Source organism: Macrobrachium rosenbergii, chromosome 30 (genome assembly GCF_040412425.1).
Source record: "Macrobrachium rosenbergii isolate ZJJX-2024 chromosome 30, ASM4041242v1, whole genome shotgun sequence".
Lineage (NCBI taxonomy): Eukaryota > Metazoa > Arthropoda > Malacostraca > Decapoda > Palaemonidae > Macrobrachium > Macrobrachium rosenbergii.
The window spans coordinates 736,001-756,000 of record NC_089770.1 but is presented as its reverse complement, the minus strand read 5'-3'; the positions used below and the strand labels follow the sequence as shown (position 1 = coordinate 756,000).

Here is a 20,000-nt window from a genome sequence, read left to right as displayed (position 1 = left end):
GCAGTAATGGCCGGCAGATTGTTCGGCTGAAAGGCATCTAGTATTAACAATTTGTTTTTAAGATTTTTCTTCCGTTTATACTTTTTAAATTTATTTTTTTTCGACTGGTTTTTTTTAACAGGTCAGGAGAGAGATCGTGGATGAGAAACTAATGAAGGTGATAAAGGAAGGGTTTGGAGAGACTTAGAGATTGAAAAGCCGTGTATATAGACCAGTGGAGGTTTTGTCAGCCCCAGAATTCGTCTGTGGGAAAACACAGCTGACACTTTTTTCTGTCCGCCCTCAGATCTCGAAAACTACTGAGGCTAGAGGGCTGCAAATTGGTATGTTGATCATCCACCCTCCAATCATCAAACATACTAAATTGCAGCCCTCTAGCCTCAGTATTTTTACAGTATTTCATTCAAGGTTAAAGTTAGCCATGATCGTGCTCCTGGCAACGATATAAACCAGGCCACCACCGAGCCGTGGTTAAAGTTTCGCGGGCCGCGGCTCATACAGCATTATACCGAGACTTTATTTTTCGTGTTATAAAGCAGGTTTTGAAAATGATAAAATAAAAAAATAAGAAAAATCAGAACAAGCTGATTCTTGCTGAAGATTTTCGGCTGATGACGTCACTGGAATCATCAGAATCTCGCTGAATTAAAGAATAAAATATAAGAGATAATTTAGGCCAAAGGTCAAACTCTGGGTCCCATGAGGTCATGAAGCGCTGAAACGGAAAGCAACAGTAAAAGGTTGGCAAGGTTCTCTATTCAATATCTCCCTACGGGATCGAGGAGCTGAACAACCTATTTTAAGCACCGTCGACCACTTGGTTTTTCAAGGAGAGTATAATCGCTGACGAATGGGAAAGGGTCTTGAGTCAAGGGGAGGATGAGGGTCAATGGTTATAGGGGGCCTTTGAAGTGTGTTTTTCATCTTTTTTTTTTTTGTGTGTGTGGAAAGAGTATAAGTTGTCCTTTTTTGCAATGGGGTCTAGTGAAGTTTTTTTTTATTTGATTTTTAATTTTCTGTCAAAGAAAACTATTGGGCCGGCTTTGTCTGTCCGTCCGCACTTTTCTGTCAGCACTTTTTTCTGTCCGCCCTCAGATCTTAAAAACTACTGAGGCTAGAGGGCTGCAAATTGGTATGTTGATCACCCACCCTCCAATCTTCAAACATACCATATTGCAGCCCTCTAGCCTCCTTAGTAGTTTTGATTTTATTTGAGGTTAAAGTTAACCATGATCGTGCTTCTGGCAACGATATAGGACAGGCATTATGCCGAGACCACCGAAAGATAGATCTGTTTTCGGTGGCCTTGATTATACGCTGTAGCTGCTGTACGGAAAACTCGATTGTGCCGAAGAAACTTCGGCGCATTTTTTACTTGATTTCCATTTTTTTTTAATATAATTCGTCCTTTTTGCACTATGGTATAATGAGTTAGTTTTACATATAATTCTTTGGGGATTTTTATTTTTTTTTAACATTCTCTTTTGTAAGAAGAAAGGTATAATGAGTTATTTTTATCAATTTTTTTTATTTAGTTTTATATTCTCTTTTGATTTAATTTTCTCTTTTATAAAAAGAAATTTCTCTCTCAGTTTCCAGTCGTTGATTGATTTATTTCTACGACCTGGCGTCACAAATCTATTATTATAAGGGGCTGTAGAAATGAAATATTAGCACGTTGGTGTGTTTGTATGGGTGTGTGTTTGTGTATGTGTGTATGTGACAGAGTTAAAGAGCGTCATAGATCTCTCTCTCTCTCTCTCTCTCTCTCTCTCTTTAAGCCTCTTGAAAAATGGTCGATTCCTTATGAAGTCTTTATATTTATTTATTTTTTCTAATACTGAAGGGCCGATTGAATTGGCAATTCTCTCTCTCTCTCTCTCTCTCTCTCTCTCTCTCTCTCTCTCTCTCTCTCTCTCTCTCTCTCTCTCTCTCTCTCTCTCTTGATAAAGGGTCGCTTCCTTATGAAGTTTTTTTCATTTTTTCAAATTTTGAAGGGCCGATTGAATTGGTAATTCTCTCTCTTTCTCTCTCTCTCTCTCTCTCTCTCTCTCTCTCTCTCTCTCTCTCTCTCTCTCTCTCTCTCTCTGGCAGAGTAATAATACCTCATTTGTACGTTTGCCTTGTCGATTCTAGACACGTAGCAGCCATTGAATTCTTATAACTTGGGGGGCTCTCTCTCTCTCTCTCTCTCTCTCTCTCTCTCTCTCTCTCTCTCTCTCTCTCTCTCTCGTAGTATTTGTCATTTAAACAAAGCGAGATCATTTGATTATCTTTTGATCATCAGATGCTAAAGAGATTGACAGATCCAACATTTCACTTGTTGGTTGGTTAGAATCCTGAGGTCCACGTCAGTCCCCACACTCTGCTACTGCTCTCTGTCACTCCTCGCTACACTCAGGGCAAGAGCCCGTGCTGGCATAAGGCCGACTTCATCTAAAGCAACCAATTGGATACCTCTCAGAGAGAGAGAGAGAGAGAGAGAGAGAGAGAGAGAGAGAGAGAGAGGAGAGAGAGAGAGAAAATAAGAATGTCTAATGATGTATGTTACAGGTAAAGGGAGAGAGAGAGAGAGAGAGAGAGAGAGAGAGAGAGAGAGAGCAATAAATAGAAACAGGATTAACTAGCAATGAGTAATTTAACAGTGAAGAAAGACAGTAAATTGAAATATTACCAATAGTCGGCGTATTAGAGAGAGAGAGAGAGAGAGAGAGAGAGAGAGAGAGAGAGACGTTCCGTATCCTACAAAGGGGGAAAAAATGGATTATTTCCTTCGCTTTGACTCGAATATTGAGTCATTTTCTATCTTACGTACCAAGTCTTATTGGCTGACTGGATTCTCCCCCTCCCCTCCCCTCTTCCTCCTCCTCCTCCTCCTCCTCCTCCTCCTCCCTCCTCCTCCTCCTCCTCCTTCGTCTGCCGTCTCAGGAGACGCCCCTGGAATTAAGGATGGCTCTGTCCTATTCGTCTTTCCTATACAGTCATTCCAATGGCAGCTTCTGCGGGGAGTGAGGGATTGTTTGTGGTGGAATTCTCTCTCTCTCTCTCTCTCTCTCTCTCTCTCTCTTTTCTCTCTCTCTATCGTTTTCTTTTCTCTCTCTCTCTCGCTCTTTGCTTTTCTTTTTTATTTCTCTCTCTCTCTCTCTCTCTCTCTCTCTCTCTCTCTCTCTCTCTCTCTCTCTCTCTCTCTCTCTCTTTTGCTTTCTTTTCTTGCTCTCTTTCACTTTCTCGTGCTTTGTTTTCTTTTTCCTTTTTCTCTCTCTCTCTCATTTATTTTTACTCTCTCATTCTCTCTCTTATTTTTGCTCTTTCTCTCTCTCTCTCTTTATTTTTACTCTCTCATTCTTTCTCTTTTATTTTTACTCTCTCTCTCTCTCTCTCTCTCTCTCTCTCTCTCTTTGTCTCTAGTCTTTTGTTTTTAGTCTCTCATTCTCTCTCTCTTTTATTTTTATTCTCTCTCTCTCTTTCTCTCTCTCTCTCTCTCTCTCTCTCTCTTTTATTTTTACTCTCATTCTCTCTTTTATTTCTCTCTCTCTCTCTCTCTCTCTCTCTCTCTCTCTCTCTCTCTCTTATTTTTACTCCTCTCTCTCTCTCTCTCTCTCTCTCTCTCTCTCATCCAGTCGTTCATATAACTGTGCATTAGTTACACGCACACACACATATGTGTGTGTGCTTGTGTTTGCCTGCGCGCGTGCACGCACACATTCCTCTGCTTGCTTCCCCCACTGCGCAATCTGACACTAACTCCTCACATCTCCATGGGAGATTCCCCGCGGTCGGTGTCTGTTCCTAAGTAATTTTATTCCCCGGGGTGTTTCAGCCCTTGTCTTGAAACTCTCTCTCTCTCTCTCTCTCTCTCTCTCTCTCTCTCTCTCTCTCTCTCTCTCTCTCTCTCTTTGTGATGGTTTTCAAGGAACTATTGATGAATATTTTTTTTATTTTTATTTTTTGTATAGTTCCTTTCTCTCTCTCTCTCTCTCTCTCTCTCTCTCTCTCTCTCTCTCTGTAAAGAAAATATTATTATTTTTTCCATTTTAACTCTCTCTCTCTCTCTCTCTCTCTCTCTCTCTCTCTCTCTCTCTCTCTCTCTCTCTCTCTCTCTCTCTCACATTGTGGTGTATTTCAAGGAACTATTGATGATTATTTTTTTCCATTTTCAATTTTTTGTTTGAATTTATATATATTTTATTTTTTTAGTTAATTTCTCTCTCTCTCTCTCTTGAAAACTCTCTCTCCATCCTCTTTTTAACCTTTCTCTTAGTGTTTCCATAGCTATTTCTACCGGGATTGATTGACTGGTTACGCCTATACTAAATCTGGCGTCACGACATTCACGAACCTGTATATAAAAAAAATTCTAGATGGAGTATTTATAAATTCTAGTAAGTGGATATATTTTTCTTCAGGTGTTATTTTTCTTTTTTTTTTTTCATATTTATCCAGTGAGAATATTTTCTTGCATTTTTTTATTTACTCAGTGAGAATAATTTTTATTTACTTAGTGAGAATAATTTTTATTTTTGCATTTTCTTATTTACTCAGTGAGAATAATTTTTTTTTTTTTTGCATTATTTACTCAGTGAGAATAATTTTTTCTTTTGTATTTTCATATTTACTCAGTGAGAATAATTTTTTTCTTCTTTCTTTTTCGAATCTTACACCAACTTGTTATTTTTCGCTCCGAGTATGCTTGAGTGCGCTTGAAGTCGAATGCTAAGTTCTGTGTCCCGACAACAAAATCCTTTCTTGTAAGTCTTACACACACACACACACACACACACACACACACACACACATGCACACACACACATACACACACACACACACATATACATACATAAAAAGCTCATTAAAAATCTTCTCTCGGTGATGATGAATAATTCCCCCCAGTTGCGAACACTATCAATTTATAATCCCTTCGAATGGACGACCTCATAATTCGCCTGAAAACGCGACAAAAACCATCATAAAAGTCATGGAAATTTCTGCGTAATAAAATACAACAATAGATACAAAAATATCCCCCGGACGGTCATTAACCAAAATGAATAATTTGACATAAAACGAGGATGAAACAATATCCACTTTAATGGACAGAAAACTCAAACGAATATTAAAACTAAAAGGTGACGATAATTAAAGTGGATGGAGAGAAAGGTAGAGAAAATGATTGTACAGTAAAGTTAAATAATATTGAACTGTCAGAATGGTGTGAGGTTTGGAATTCAGGAAAAAAAGGGTATGGGGCAAGCAACCTCATTCCTGGAGACTTGATGAGAAACTGGAATCACTGAATAAAGAACTTCATACCTCAAAGAGCAAGAGGGGGAGACAGATGAACTAAGTCTCCCCTCCTACCTTTTGGGGAAGTGACAGATGGGCTAAGTCTCCCACCTACTCTGCGCAGAAGTGACCTAATTTATAACCTTAGACAGGATCAAAGAACGCCTTGGAGCAAGGTGGGAGACAGATCGAATGAGTCTCCCACCTACTCTGTGCAGAAGTGATAAAATTTTATCATCAAACAAGGTCAAAGAATGCTTTAGAGCAGAGGGGAGACAGATTGGCTAAGTCTCCTTTCTATTCTGTGCAGAAGTGGCCTGGTTTAAAACCTCCCACAGAATCAAAGAAAACACAGACATTGCAGAAGAAATAATCCTGGAAAAGAAATAAAACAGAAAGAAGGAATATTCTAAAGAGAAAACTTATGCAAACCTAGTACACAAAATTCATCAGTAAACAAGAACTCTAAAAGGTACCAGATGACGTCATTTGAAAACTTGGGACCCATCCAATAAAAAAAATTCTAAAAAGTACCAGATGATATCATTTGCAAACTAGGGCCTATCCAATAAACAAGAACTCTAAAGAGTACCAGGTGATGTCACTTGCAAACTGGTGGCTCATTCAATAAACAAGAAATCTAAAAAGTACCAGATGACGTCACTTGCATACTGGAGGCCCATTCAATAAACAAGAACTCTTAAAAAGTACCAGATGACGCCATTTGCAAACTGGGAAGAGGGCCTTGGGGCAAGTGTGTAGGTAACCTTGAAACTCGATTCCTGTGAAGCCACCGGGGCGAACGATAATCCCACAGGCTCTGGAAGTCAAAAGAAAAAAATAACAATAAAAGTTTGAACTCCCTTGGCCATGTAGTTCCCAAGTTGAGGCGACAACATACCAGCTAGGAGGTCCCTGAACTGAGAGCTTGTTGGTGGAGAGATGGAGAGATGGAGGAGGGGATTGGAGGGATGGATGAAGGGAGGGGATTGGAATGATTGGGGAATTGTTGGGGGGGGGTGAGGGGGGGAGGAGGACTGCAAGCAGCATCACGTCCAAAATCAATAGCTTCCGGCACCTAGTTGAGTCAAGTCTTCCCCTATGATTTCAGAGGTGGAATTAAAGTACTTCCAGGTGATTGCTTTTGAAGCAAAAGCTATCTCCCCCACCTTCACCGTCCCCCTCCCCCACCACCACCCCCCACCCTCTCTTCCTCCTCCTCTTCTCTCTCTCTCTCTCTCTCTCTCTCTCTCTCTCTCTCTCTCTCTCTCTCTCTCTCTCCCCTCAACTCAAACGCCCACTCATCTCCCCTGTACAGCTTCTTTCGTTTGTAGTTTGAGGTCTCTCTCTCTCTCTCTCTCTCTCTCTCTCTCTCTCTCTCTCTCTCTCTCTCTCTCTCTCTCTCTCACACACACACACACACACATTGTTCTTTCATAAATATTTTATGAGAACCTCTCTCCCTCTTTCCACCTCTCTCTCACTCACTTTGTTGCTACCGTCAACATGCATCACTATTTTCTCCATTTACCAGCCACTCTCTCTCTCTCTCTCTCTCTCTCTCTCTCTCTTTTACCTTTAACATACATCCTTATATTCTTCATCTGCTACCCGGCCTGCCTGTCTCTCTCTCTCTCTCTCTCTCTCTCTCTCTCTCTCTCTCTCTCTCTCTCTCTCTCTCACGCCCGAGCGAACAAGTTCAAAAGCCAGAGAACATAAAAAAAAAAAGAGAGAAACGAATAAATAAAAAGGAAAATTGAAACAGCTCGCTTTGGAACGAGGAAGTATGACAATATGACACGGATTCCCAAAGGTCTCAAAAAAAAAAAAGACAGAATGAATTTTCGATCTCAAAATATTTTTTCATCTATAAAATTTAGTCAGATGTCTAACTGATTTCCGTTTTGGTTGTATGTATATCAGGTGGGATGTGTATGTATGTATGTATGTGTATGTATATATGAATATGTATATATATATATATATATATTAATATATATATATATATAAATATATATATATATATATATATATATATATATATATATATATATATATATATATATATATATATATATATATATATATATATACATATACATACACATGCCTTTCATTGCCCTGCAAACCAGTGCACGTACGGAACCCATAGCACGGAAATATGCACGATAAATCTCTAGTTCTCTTTGAAATATATATATTTCTTGCAATTTTCTCCATTTGATACAATACATAATCTTATTGAATATATTTTACCATTTATTTTATTTGTCCAGTGGAATGTCATACGCCTTGCGACGCCAAGACAACGCGTACAGCTCTATCAATCAATCTGGTATATTTTGCGTATTCAAAGAAGAACTGAATGAATATTTTGTCGTTACGCGAAGTTGTAAATTGTATGAAAATAATCAAACACTCGACCATCTACTTTTTACATATTCAGAGAATTGAACCTTGAGGTTCTAATCTTGATTACATGGACAAACAAATAAACAAACAACAAACAAACAAGCAACCCGCTCAATCAATGAACCGCCCTCGTTTGTGTACATGTTCAGAGAAGAGGGGGGACAAATTATTCATAGCTTAATGTACGTGGCAGCTCACAGAGTGAGATTTTTGTGGAGAGATTGAACACGGTTCCTAGAATTCATATATTTTACTTTTTATGTCCCACAAAAATGAATTTTTTTTTATTGCGTTTCCGGTTGATATTTCTCACTTATTGATGCAAACTCTCATTTAAAATGCAATGTGGTTTTATGTTTGGGTTTTCCATAAAAAAACAAGAGTTTATTCCAGATTTATTTAGCAGTGACTGAAAAATATGTAAAAATGTGTATCAAGTTTATTCCAACTTTGCGTTGCATTCGCTGGAAAATATGTGAAAGGTTGGGTTTATCAAAGGCCAGCAGCGCAGTTCTGTGTGATTTTATGTTTCCTCGGTCAAAGACGTATTCACAGTGCATAAATATAAATTATGAATTATGATATATAATAATGTATAAGGCTTGTTAAACGAAATCATTGTGGTATAAATATTAATTACTATTTGTAGCTATAATGGTAATATACATTTTTTTTTACTTCTCTCTCTCTCTCTCTCTCTCTCTCTCTCTCTCTCTCTCTCTCTCTCAGAATTTACTTTCGTAACTTGACATATTTCGTCCATAAGATTCCCTTGTGGCGTAAATGTTTTAAAACAATGGAAATAAATGTTTTTGATTTTATTCCTTTCTCTCTCTCTCTCTCTCTCTCTCTCTCTCTCTCTCTCTCTCTCTCTCTCTCTCTCTCTCTCTCTCTCTCAGAAAGTGCTTTCGTAACTTGGTACATTTCGTTCATATGATACTTTGTGCTTTTTCCCCATAATGGAAATATTTTTAAATTTATTTTATCTCTCTCTCTCTCTCTCTCTCTCTCTCTCTCTCTCTCTCTCTCTCTCAGAATATCCTATCGTAACTTGACATATTTGGACTATTATGATATAGATATTATAGAAGATTTTTACTTGTAGTGGAAGTAAAGGTTTTTATTTCAGTACCTTCAGCCCCCGCCTCTCTCTCTCTCTCTCTCTCTCTCACACACACACGCACACACACACACACACAAGACTCTCTTATTCACTCTCCAGAGCTATAGACTGCATGTACTTGATATAAATACGATGAAATTGCAAAATAGATTCAATATTGCTCATATCTGTGACTGGTCAGGTAAAAATTTGTTACTACAAAGCCTTAAGATCCGAGTGCAAGAAATATGAAGAAATAATGAGAACGAGGTACCATTGTCGACCTGACCACGAGAAGGATAGAAGTCTATTGCCTCTCATACGTACATGCAGTATACAGTACCTGTCGTTTTCAGATATATATATATATATATATATATATATATATATATATATATATATATATATATATATATATATATATATATATATATATATATATATATATATATATATATATATATATATATATATATATATATATATATATTTAGAGATGGAATAGATCCATCCTCACCACCACAGCCAGTGGTCAGGTCGTCAATGGTACCTCGTTCTGATTAGAGGACCCAGGTTCGTTTCCAGCTACCGGACATCATAATTTCTTCATGTTTCTTGCACTTGGATCTTAAGGCTTTGTAGTGACAAGGGTATCCAAAGAAGCAGGAAGAATTCAAGGACTTAAGAGGGCATTGTGGGTATTATAATTACACGTGGAGGTCTATTTCACCTATTTTTAAAAACCTGGCCTAACATTCGTCAACTTCTTTGCATATAATTAAATTTATGTTAATTTTCGCCAATTTCTTCTCCCGTCGTTTTAATCACCTCCTTCCTTTGTTTTTCTACCTTGTGTCTGTTGGTTTCTCCTCCTCCTCCTCCTCCTCCTCCTCTTCTTCTTCTTCTTCTTCTTCTTCTTCTTCTTCTTCTTCAGTGGTTCGCCATCAGTTACCTGTTCTTTTTAATCACCTCCTTCCTTTGTTTTTCTGCCTCGTGTCCATTGGTTTCTCCTCCTTCTCCTCCTCCTCCTCCTCCTCCTCCTCCTCCTCCTCCTCCTCCTCCTCCTCCTTCTTCTTCTTCTTCTTCTTCCAGTGTTTTGTTCCACTAACAGTTTACTAAAGTTTTTCAGACAAATTACTCTCACCTCCTGCCTTTGTTTTTCTACGTCGTGTCTATTGGTTTCTCTTCTTCCTCCTCCTCCTCCTCCTCCTCCTCCTCCTCCTCCTCCTCTTCTTCTTCTTCTTCTTCTTCTTCTTCTTCTTCTTCTTCTTCTTCTTCTTCTTCTTCTTCTTCTTCTTCTTCTTCTTCTTCTTCTTCCAGTGTTTTGCTCCACTAACAGTTTTACCAAAGTTTCCAGACAAATTTCTCTTGCCATTTTTGTTGCGGAACTCGAGTTCCGAGTCTTGCTTCTCTGGCGCTGTTATTATTTTTCTCGGTTTGAACTTTGTACGCACCTCTTGATTCTTTTATAAATATATATGTATGTATATATATGTATATATTAGTATATATATATATATATATATACATATATATATATATATATATATATATATATATATATATATATATATATATATATATATATATATATATATATATATATATTCACTGTTCTGTTTTTATGTTTTCTTAAACAATTCTTAACTCTGTTCTAGAATTCACTGTTGATTTTTCAAGTTTTCTTAGATATTTCTTAATTTTTCTGTGTTCATTGTTTGTTATTCTTATATTTCTATATTACTTATTTTCTATATTTTCCATTTTTTATATTCGCTGTTTATTTTTGAGGTTTTCTTAAACAATTCTTAACTCTGTTCTACAATTCAATGTTGGTTTTTTAATTCTTTCTATATTCATTGTTTATTACTCAAGATTCTTACACATTTCTATATCACTTTTTTTCTATATTTGCCATTGGGTCTCCAATGTTACGTTTACCTATTTATAGACGCTCTTCTATATCCACTAATCGTTCTCACAATTAGTTGTCTTACATATTTCTTAATTCCCCATTTTTCTCTAATTATCGGCTCCCCCATTTTTCTTTACAAAGTTTCATCACTTATTCACGATTACTCCCACTTACCTGTTCATTGATCCAGGGACATCCTCTCTCTCTCTCTCTCTCTCTCTCTCTCTCTCTCTCTCTCTCTCTTCACAAAGATCCATTAGAGCATCCACCCTCTATCATGCCTGTGTCCCACCTTCGAAAACTCAAACTCTCTCTCTCTCTCTCTCTCTCTCTCTCTCTCTCTCTCTCTCTCTTCACAAGATGTTTGTTTCATTAGAGCATCCACCTCTATCATGCCTGGTGTCCCACCTTCGAAAACTGGTTCCAAACTCTCTCTCTCTCTCTCTCTCTCTCTCTCTCTCTCTCTCTCTCTCTCTCTCTCTCTCTCTCTCTCTCTCTCCTTGTCTGATCTGTAACCTGTCACTCACTTGGTTCGTCTTGTTTACCTTTGAATCCGAGGTTCTTCTTCTTGTTTATTGACGTCAGGAAATAGCAGCAAATAACAATTTTTAACATTAGGTTAAATATTGTTTTAATTAAACCAAGAAATATATAGATTGAAAACAATCTATATATTGAGACTAATTGACACGAAGTTTCTTCAGCGCAATCGAGTTTTCTGTACAGCGTATAATCAAGGCCACCGAAAACAGATCTATCTTTCGGTGGTCTAGGTGTAATGCTGTATGAGCCGCGGCCCATGAAACTTTAACCACGGCCCGGTGGTGGCCTATCTTATATCGTTGCCAGACGCATGATTGTGGCTAATTTTAACCTTGAATAAAATCAGAACTACTGAAGAGGTTAGAGGGCTGCAATTTGGTATGCTTGATGATTGGAGGGTGGATGATCAATATACCAATTTGCAGCCCTCTAGCCTCAGTAGTTTTTAAAATCTGAGGCTGGACAGAAAAAAGTGGGGACTGACAGACAAAGCCGGCACAATGGTTTTCTTTTACAGAAAGCTAAGAACATTTAATATTTCCCTATTTAACTTTTTAAATTTTTTCCTGCTCAATTCTCTCCTAATCATAAAATCAGCTTTCCTTTGAAATATTTGACTGTGGTGCTCTCATTTAACATAGGCATACGTTTACATATATATATATATATATATATATATATATATATATATATATATATATATATATATATATATATATATATATATATATATATATATATATATATATGTCTTCATTATTATGGATGACGCAGATTCCTTCATCAAATGTTAACTCATTTCTCAATAACCTCAAGTATCCCACGAGATACCTTTCTGTCACCTTATATTCCTCTGCATTAATCCATAGTTATCGCACTGAGAAACTTAATTAGTCTTTAATAAAAAGATTTAAAAGTAAAAAAGAATGTTTTATTTACAGTAAGTCTTCGTTATTTTACTATAGTTAGCCATCACTTCAGGCTGGCTTAGAAGAAAGTGGATGCTCGTTTTCTATTGCGTCTAAGTTATATGGAAAACTTAACAGATTTACGATATATATGTTTGTATATATATATATATATATATATATATATATATATATATATATATATATATATATATATATATATATATATATATATATACCAGTAAACTATTTGTTCCCCGTTTATCAAAATTCCGGGAAACATTTGTATGGAATATTTTTTCTAAAAAACGGATTCCAATTTTCACCCGCGAGTGGGTGGGCCCGAGTCTAATTTGTGATCGACGTGCCTATAGCATTTTTCTTATTACAACCTGCCGAATTAATTTGTGTATTCGATAATGAGTTTTATCAGTCTTTGGAAAAAAAATGTAAAGGTAGCTGTCTATTACTTTGGAGGCGAATTGGATGAGAACGTTAATATACATTTTAGATTTTAATTACGAGTTGAGTCGTGAATAAATTAGTTTTATTTTTTTGGGTTGGGGAGGGTATAGAAGCCTTGCTTAGTTTGGGTTACGTAATTTGATGTGGTCCTGATCATAGTTTGAAAAATAAGTTTGTATATATATATATATATATATATATATATATATATATATATATATATATATATATATATATATATACTGTATATACAATATGCATATAAATAGTGTATATATATATATATATATATATATATATATATATATATATATATATATATATATATATATATATATATATAGAAGTAAAGGAATTGATGCAATTTGTAAGCATAATATAATTCTGACATAATATTCTTTATCAACACAATACGTCAAAGAGACTACATAATATTCTAGCATCCACTGATGAGGGAGATAAAACCCCCCATTTGTTGCCATCTTGAGATAAAATGAACTGACGCGCACCGTCAGCATAGTATGATAAAGGACTGGTATTCCTTACCAGCCCCAAAAAAAAAGGCGTGAAACCGCCTGATCTCAGGAAAGCAGATTATACGCCTTTATGTTTTGTGCATTGAGAAGATTAACCCACAGTTCTGGTTAATTTGGGAAGTAAGGAGAACCTGGAATCAAATTCAGTGACAGAACTATCATATAATTTTTCCTCAGTCTTTGCTATTTTTTTTACAAGCAATATCTAGAGACAATTTAAAAACCCTTGAAGGTGAGAGAAAGTTATTTCGAGCAGTTTTGTCATTGCCAAAAGGCTAATTTGTCTGAGATCGGTACTATCTATGTCGTGAGTGTTACTATTTCAGGAAACTGTTCAGATAACCTGAAATTTACCTGTGGGGACGTGGTTGGGGAGTGAGGAGAGGGGGGGGGGGGATGTAGGACGGAGGCACTGTAGACTTGTCTACCCATCGTAATAATATTATTCGTCAAGAAGCTACATTTAGTAAATTTTATCAGTGTTAAAGATGCCTATTCACATTTATTTGTTCACCGTTGCAGTTTTATGCTTTATAAAGCATAAAAGCATTAGGTTACAGGTATTCTTATCATAGTGATTTTATATTATCATTTAAATGAAGTTCAAGGCTTTGATTTCACTTTTAGTATTATGGATATTACATTTTAAAGGAATATTTAGCAAATGGAGCGCAGTTGAGGACTTACGACTTCTTCCCAGTTGTCATGAATAATCTTATTGTATTAAATTACTACATATATTATTCATATCAATTTAAAGGCTTTGATTTTATTGTAAACGTCATGAATAGATGAAATTTTAGTAGAAGATTTAGCAAATGGAGCAAAGCAGATTGTTGAAATTTCTACTTCTTCTTCCCTATCTTATTATATTTGATTACTTTATATCTTATATATATAAAGCTAAAGGCTTTGATTTTATTGTAAACGTTACGAATATATTAAATTTTAGTAGAATATTTAGCAAATGGAGCAAAGCAGCCGACGTATGATTGTTGACATTTCTACTTCTTCTTCTTTCCAATCGTCAGTCTGCGCCCAGATCTCGTTGTGTAAACATCGTAGTGTCTTCCTTCGTCGAGTTGCCTTATCATTCCACGCCGTCTTACCATGTCTGAAGGATGGTAAGTGTTGATGAAAGAAGACTCTTTGAGTTTAATTTTGACTTGATTTTAATTTGTTGTTGGTAAAATAAGGAGTTTTTGTCTTAAAAAGGAGAAAAATGACATTGTCGGTGGGAGAGGTTCGGGCGGCCGTGGAACGCGATTCCGGCTCGGTCGCCTTGAATAATTTGTTTAACTCTTCCAAATCGGGTTTGTTTTCGCATGTGATTACTTTATAATATGATTATGGCATGTATGACATTTTTCTACAGTAAACAATGCACATTGAGAGGTGCTATTGCTTATTTCAGATAGCTTAGACCACCGGTATATCGTATTTTCCTTGTTGCTACGCTAGGCCGGTCAGAACTCGTTCAGTAAGACGTTTGGAGAGCAAGTACTTGATTAAATCATTTAAGGCTAATCTCTGTGTAGTTTAGCCTAACCAGCCCAGTCTGGATATTGGAATCAGGCTAAGCATAGCCTGCATTAGGTTAGGCTACTGTACTCGCGTGGTAATTCCACAGAAGAGCGAAGCAGTGAGCTATCGATTATCAGTACAGAAAAAATTACCAAATTGTATAGAAAATGGTGCCGTATATGATGCAGTGCATTTTGAGGTTATTTTGATAAATTTGCCGAGAATTTGAGACACTTACCGAGACCATTTGATGAAATTGGAGAAATTTAACACATTTCAAGTTTTTAGGTTTATCCCCAAGGGACTGGTTGTAAATATGTGGCTCCAGGTTTATCCCCAAGGGGCTGGTTGTAAATATGTGGCTCCAGGTTTATCCACAAGGGGCTGGTTGTAAATATGTGGCTCCATGGAGTTTTTATGTAGAATTACCAGTCTTGCTTGACACATGGCCCTGCGGAGTTCTTCTGTATAATTATATAGCTAGCCTAGGCTAGGCTAGTAGGGTTAGGATGAGAGAAGCATGGCCTACTCTTGGTGGAGTAAAATACCATTTTTACAGAGTCCATATACTATATACTTTTATTGTTTTTGCATCTTGTTAGCCTATGTTGTTTTGTGTATTTGCACAATACTTGAGTCCCACTTACTCTGGAAGTGAATAGTTACCATGCTATGGATGTCATCAAACTGTTGCCTTTTGATGTGTGCTGGACATATTTAGTAACTGAATATTGGTAGGTGTTAGTTTGCTTGCCACGTTGTCGTAATGACATTTCCGCTAGACTGACATACAAGGCTAGGTTAGGTTAAGGAAGGCTAGATGAGAATGTATCCCTCTAAATTTGCCGTTATTTGGAACAAGAACGAGTTTCAAATTTGTTCATAATGCATTAAAGGCCTTCAAAAAGGGATATTCTACTTTTTTACACTGTAGGCTGACTAAATATCTAAGATTTTTGTACAGATGAATATTCTTTTTCTACCACATAATCATAATATTTTCTTGATTCCAAGTAAAGTTTCTCATCACTGTATGATTTTTATTCTGATATTAAGTTGCAGCCAAGTACTCGTCATTCCAGAAATTGTACGCAGATGGTAAAACAGAAATAACTATGACTTTCATTAAATATGGCACCTTATTATGTAAACAAATACAAGTTGTATTTGATATATACTATTAGCTTCCGGTACTGTGGTAACTAATCATTTTCAACAGAGCTTTTTTAAAAGATAAGTTGCTCAAATTGATGGCAGAACTGCTAAGAGAGAACCACACAGGAATGCCGGCTAGGCTGTGGTAGCCAAGCTTAGATTCAAGAGTTGTTGGGCCAATCAGTTATGCGTAGCCTAATCATGTCAGGTTACGTTTATGGCCAACCCACCCACCAAGCTTGTTTCTTAGCAAATGACCTGATGGGCAGTCTGACATAACAGAGAAGCATTAGAACTCATTTTAAGTCTTAACTCCATAACATGGAATGTTGACTTAAAACCAATTGTGATGAAGATGATCCGTATACTACATAAGAGTGGGGACGCTTGTTTAGGTTAGTCTAGGCTATATACTTGATGAACCACATAGCCAGGCAGTGGGAGTATCAGTTTTAGGGGTAGCCTGGTCACAGTGATTAGAACAAGGTAATTATTACATTGTCCGTAGAAATGCTGGATGCATTCTTTATTATGGTTGTCACATATGTTTCTTAGTTGTCAGCTGATTTCAGGTTTAACTGTACAGTATCCTGTTTTCAGCCAGTTAAGTGTGTGGGCAGGCATATGACACTGCTTTTCTTAATCATTAAGCTGTAAATGTTCAATTTTATTGTGTTCTGATATTATTGATATTCTTGAATTAAAACTATATAGTATGTAAAATGAAAAAGATGTTGTATTCTGTTGTGTGTATAGGAAATAAGCATTCTAATTTTTACTAAAGCCAGTATACCCAGTCAAAAGAATGGACCATGAGTTTGAGTATAATGTACATTATTGTATGCTGTACTTTGTATAATGAGCCAAGTGCTAGGGAACAGGTTGGTCAGACATCCTCAGATGTTATGTTTCAAAAATTCTTCGGAAGTGCATTGGGAGCTTGAAAGGTTACCTGTTCTCTTGATGGGCATTTGGTTGTTTCTTGCATATTTGTAACTTTCCTGGTCAACAACTGAATTACACATACCTTTGTGCAAGTTCCCTTAGCAACCAGCCGTCATTTTTTTATAAGGAGGTTGAATGACATTTAGCAAGTTATTAAAGTTACCAGAAATGGATCTATGTATTACAACAGTGATAAATCACAATTGGTACCAGAAATGGATCTATGTATTACAACAGTGATAAATCACAATTGGCACACCACTTCCTGGTGACTGTTTGGTGTCAACAAAAATTACATGACAAAGACATTTTTACAGTCATTCACGTTTTTACAGTCATTCACCTTCACTTCCAGTTGGAGCTAACACTACATTTCATCTCTGAATTACTACTAATGTTGAGCATAATGCCTTGTAAGTTTTACTATCTGTTAAAAGTGATTTAGCACAATCTTTTTCTGTGTAGGGTCATGTATCTGATCAGATGCTGGGCCCCATCTATCACCCAAGCTAATAAATGTGGGTAGTGTACTATAGTAATGACATGTCAGATTAGCCTCTTGCGCTTTTATCGTTAAGCAGTACATTATTATGCTGGCTGATCATAGCAGGACGTCTCAGGCACTGGTGTGGAGAACTTGTCACCTTCATCAATTCTCATCATTACAATTAAGATGAAACCGGATGTTTTTATCACCAACCAGTCATCCTCCTTTGTTCATTTCTCATCCACAGACCCCCTTCAACATGTGCTGACTCATTGTATTACCTGAGTTAGAATTTTAACCACAGTTTTGTATCTATTTTTCTCAACCTTTCCAACCTTACTCTTTACGTACTGTACTGCAATGTAGAATTATTGCATCCCAGCAGCTTCCATCTTTTTCTTCTCTTTTTCATTCAGTATGAGCACTTCATTTCCAAAATTTTGATGAGAATAGGACAAGCACCAAATACAGCGTTTATTTATGTGCAAAATCCTTCTCATTGAAGAGAGACTGAAAAAATCCACTGAGCACAGTTGCAGTAAATTTAGCAAACAGGTTATTTTTGTGTAAGCACTAATCCATCCAGCAGAAGTAAACGTAAGTATTACATGTTTCCAAGTGTGCACAGGATGGCCATCTTGGGGCATAACCAAATAACCCAAGGATTGCTTTAGTGTTGAGGTGAGCTTAGGATATCATAAAGCTGCCTTGTGAAATAGGATTCCTAAAGCTGTCTTTTGGAATGTCTTTGTTGTTATTTGATCCTAATCGTATCATCCATATGGATGAAAAGACTTCATGGAATAAGATTTTGTAGATAGTCTGCCTGATAAGGAGACTTAATGTCTAAGAAAGGACTTAGACTCTGTTGTTTACCTTCAAGGCTGTAAATTGATCAGTTTTTTTTCTCAAGCAGGATTTCAAAGGTTCAGTACTCTGGCAAGTTGGTGTCTTTTGAGAGCGGTACGTTAAATTCTGTTGTGCCCGCGTGAACATAAGCAGTCTGTTATGGTTTTGGGCAATAGGCCTAATTGAGTATAGCTGGCTTTAGCAACGATGGAAAAGGGTATGGGCCTAGCAACTTCATCCCAGAATACTTGCTGGAAAAATTTGAAGGATTGGACTTTCTTGAGTCACCACCTTTATTGGAAATTATATATAATATATATATACATACATATAAATACATACATACATATTTATACATACATACATACTCCATTAGATACCACCCAGTTTGAATGAGGTCCTTTTAGTAATTCTACCAATGCACAGAACAATTGTGTATGTGATAAAGTTAACATACATACATATATACATACACACACCACAGTTCATAGTATTAGAAAACAGTGTTCAAATCGACTCGAGAATGCAGCATTCTCATTCTCCATTCTCCGCAACCATAATAACAGAGTGATTAGGGCTTGGAGGTATATAATTAGCTTTGAGAGGAGAAACTTAATCACACACTGAAGACCTCATATGGTTGATTTTTCCGTGAAAAGTGATTTTCATGTATTTTTTTCTCTCTTATTTCCTGACTGCAGTTTTTTTTTTTTTTCCTTCCAAGGTTAGGCTAGTGTCCGGTTCTGCTCTGCTGTTGAATATCAGGTTGGAAGTCAGGGAGTCTTCTCTCTCTCTCTCTCTCTCTCTCTCTCTCTCTCTCTCTCTCTCTCTCTCTCTCTCAGACGACTCTCGAGAACTTTTCCACCAACCAGTCAGTCTGTCTGTTTGAATATCTGTATATATATGTATATATATATATATAATATAAATATATATATTTATATATATATATAATTATATATGTGTGTGTGTGTATGTGTGTGTGTGTGTGTGTGTGTGTGTGTGTGTATATGTCTGTGTGTGTGTGTATTGGCAGGAAAGGAAAATTAAACAAAGAATTTTGTTATTTTCAAGCAATTATTCCGTGGCTGTATTCCGTACTCGAAGATATATCTAATATTTAAAAAACATTTTCTATAAAAAAAAGGACCTATTTAAAAATGTCTCATTAAAAAAGGCCCTATTTAAAAAAAAAAAAAAATTCTCGTCATTGACAGCACAAGTACCGTCACGGAGATAGAAAAAAATGACTTTAATTGCTGCTTTTGTGAACAGAAGTCATAGTACCATCCATCACCACCATAATTATTATAATATTAACCTGTTTTCTCATTACTCGCTGCTTGCTTGCTCGCTCGCTTGCTCGCTCTGCGTGTGAGAATGATAAAGGATTCGTCTGTTGCGCACCCCTGGGCCAAACGAAAACGGCGCTGGTAATTTGGAAAAGATATTTAGAAATGTTATTTGAAAGGAACACGGAAAATGGAGTCGTTATTCCAAGATCGTTTTGCATTCGTTATTTTGGTTTTTTGAAGCAGTTTGGGGTTTTCCTGTTCCCCGGGGAATACGTGGAATATTACTTATGTATATTTAAGCAATAGATATCGTTATTAACATCGTGGTTAGTGTGCCTTGGGAATGGCTTATACTTGGGTATAGTTGATTTGGTAGTAGAGGGTATTTGTGGCTTAAATTTTTGTGATAAAGTCACGGATTTGTAAGTGACATATCTATATATATATGTATGTATATGTTTGTGTATGTATGTGTGTGTGTGTGTTTGCACATATACATGCACGCACAACCGCACACCCAGCTGTTCAGAAATCATCCAGACCACATGCATATATTCACGTCATTATTGTGGTGTGTGCAT

The 20,000-nt window shown here is 36.6% G+C and overlaps 2 protein-coding genes across 2 annotated transcripts in view; one reads left to right on the top strand and one right to left on the bottom strand.

The window, feature by feature from the left end:
* Nucleotides 1-10,839, bottom strand: part of LOC136854706 (glutamic acid-rich protein-like) — a 14,091-nt gene extending 3,252 nt beyond the window's left edge. Inside the window, exons 1-3 of the mRNA XM_067131291.1 lie at nucleotides 10,795-10,839; nucleotides 9,963-10,129; nucleotides 5,995-6,103 (exon numbers count right to left, since the gene is read on the bottom strand). Coding sequence (XP_066987392.1) covers nucleotides 5,995-6,103; nucleotides 9,963-10,129; nucleotides 10,795-10,839 — 321 coding nt within the window. The remainder of the gene's footprint in view (nucleotides 1-5,994; nucleotides 6,104-9,962; nucleotides 10,130-10,794) is intronic.
* A 3,336-nt stretch (nucleotides 10,840-14,175) lies between these two features.
* Pgd (phosphogluconate dehydrogenase) overlaps nucleotides 14,176-20,000 on the top strand; it is a 45,548-nt gene continuing 39,723 nt past the window's right edge. The window contains exon 1 of the mRNA XM_067131417.1: nucleotides 14,176-14,288. Within this exon, the coding sequence (XP_066987518.1) occupies nucleotides 14,275-14,288 (14 nt within the window). The 5' untranslated portion in view covers nucleotides 14,176-14,274. The remainder of the gene's footprint in view (nucleotides 14,289-20,000) is intronic.